The 1,948-nt window shown below is 39.7% G+C and overlaps 1 protein-coding gene across 1 annotated transcript; it reads left to right on the forward strand.

The window, feature by feature from the left end:
* The first annotated feature begins 334 nt into the window (after positions 1-334).
* Positions 335-1,249, forward strand: LOC138370921 (uncharacterized). Its single transcript, XM_069335584.1, has one exon. The coding sequence runs from the start codon at positions 335-337 to the stop codon at positions 1,247-1,249; it is 915 nt and encodes a 304-aa protein (XP_069191685.1).
* The last annotated feature ends 699 nt before the right edge of the window (positions 1,250-1,948 follow it).

A 1,948-nucleotide genomic window follows, 5' to 3' on the forward strand; every position in this document is an offset into this window, starting at 1 on the left:
TTATTGTAACAATTACTGCATGCCACATTATCTACAACTAATTCTTGCACAAGGGTAGGACATTTTAGGCTGGTGTTGTACATCAACCTAGTCTAATTTATTGTGCCAACCTGGTGTAAGGGTAAGAATTTTACACTTGTCTAGAGTTGAACATATATTACAACCTAGCAAGCACATATTTTATGCAGTATTCATGACAACCCAAGTTGTGTTGTCTACATAATATTACCTTACTGGTATAAAGGGACACTTAACCGGACAGATAAAAAAATGTGAGGATTTAAGTAATTAAACTCCAGTTAATTATGTAGAACATGCAGATTATGAAGATACAATGCATTCAAAGTTACAACTCTTTGACAATTTAATATCCATACATAAGGCCAATACAAATATTGCAGCCACAGCTTCCCAAAACCAGACACAACCAGACGTCAAATTACCATCACTCAGTCTCCCAACTTTATCTGGTACAGAGGACGAGAGTTGGGACAACTTCTGGAACAAATTTGTTGATTCTGTGGATTCTAATGCCAATGTAGCAAAGACAACAAAATTTACATATTTGCAAGGTGTCTCAAAGAATGAAGCGTTAAATGTGGTCTGTAATCTGACCTTTACTGATGACGGTTATGACAATGCCGTACAGCTCCTTAAGGATAATTATGCTAAGCCAGAAAGGACTTTCAGACTTCTAACCCAGAAGCTGTTGGATATTAACCTTCCAGATAGTACAGCTGACTCACTCCAAGCCTTTAGATTGGAACTTGAGTCCTTGCTCAAGGCACTTAAGAACAAGGTCAACTTGGACGAATCCGACTGGATAATCCAAGTCCATATGAAACGCAAATTACCCAGTGACGTACTGGATAAGTTGTTTGTCTTATATAACAAATCTTCTCTGACTGTAAAGGAGATATCCGAAGGTTTGCATTCCATCATAGAAAGACAAAGAGATAACCCAGATGGAAAAGCGACATCTAAACCTTCTTCTACCACTAATAGTAAACCACAGAGTACAAACTGTACTCCAAATAAATCTAAAACAACTTCCCCCTCCCCAAAGTGGAAACAAGGCAGTGTAGGCACATATGCAGTTGGTCCCTCCAAACCTACAGTTAATGTGTCACCCAAACCAGTGACTCCCCAAGATGCTGTTAACGTCTGGAAACCATATGTGTTCTGTGAACAACCACATTCCATATACCATTGCAAAACTTACCCCGATCGTGCTACATGCATAAAATGACTCAAGGAGTTACGTAAATGTACCAGGTGTATAAGGGCACATAATCCCGACACCTGTACAACTCAAATACGCACCTGCAATAGGTGCCATAAGGGTCAACACCATACAGCACTTTGTGGGGACTCAAGTACAAAGTCTCGCCAACCCACAGGAGGAAGGAACTTCCACTTCAGTACAGCTTTGTACTGTCTTACCTGACATAAGTGTCTTCTCAACAAGATCTGATCATAAATCAGCTCTATCCACTGCTCAATTGATCATTAAAAATGGAGAGTCCAAAACCACCGTACATGGATTATTTTACCAAGGATCCCAAATGACTTTTATCTCAAAGGAGTTGGTAGATGCCCTGAAATTCAAACCTGTACGAGAGCACGAATAGACATAGCAGGACTCCTGACTAACTCAGGAGCCCGAGTCTTCAAGGTAGTACAACCAAAAGTACATTTAGGAGGTTATGTCCGAACGATACAAGCTCTGGTAGTAGATAGATTCCCAACAGATCTGTATGTATATGGTCTAGGGACAACAACCAAATTCTTGAAAGAAAAGGGAATCCAATTGGCTGACAAAATAGGTCAGACAACCTTTCCAATATTGGAATCCTTATGGGATCAGATGTCCATCATAAGTTTATCAAAGGAAAGGAAGAGAAACAAGGTGTGAACTTGTTACCATCTTCAGGTGGCTATTTACTAA

The sequence above is a fragment of the Procambarus clarkii genome, chromosome 34 (genome assembly GCF_040958095.1).
Source record: "Procambarus clarkii isolate CNS0578487 chromosome 34, FALCON_Pclarkii_2.0, whole genome shotgun sequence".
In the NCBI taxonomy this organism is placed as follows: domain Eukaryota; kingdom Metazoa; phylum Arthropoda; class Malacostraca; order Decapoda; family Cambaridae; genus Procambarus; species Procambarus clarkii.

Excerpts from the sequence above, each read along its gene's own strand:
- LOC138370921 (XM_069335584.1), top strand. The coding sequence starts at position 335 with ATGCATTCAAAGTTACAACTCTTTGACAATTTAATATCCATACATAAG.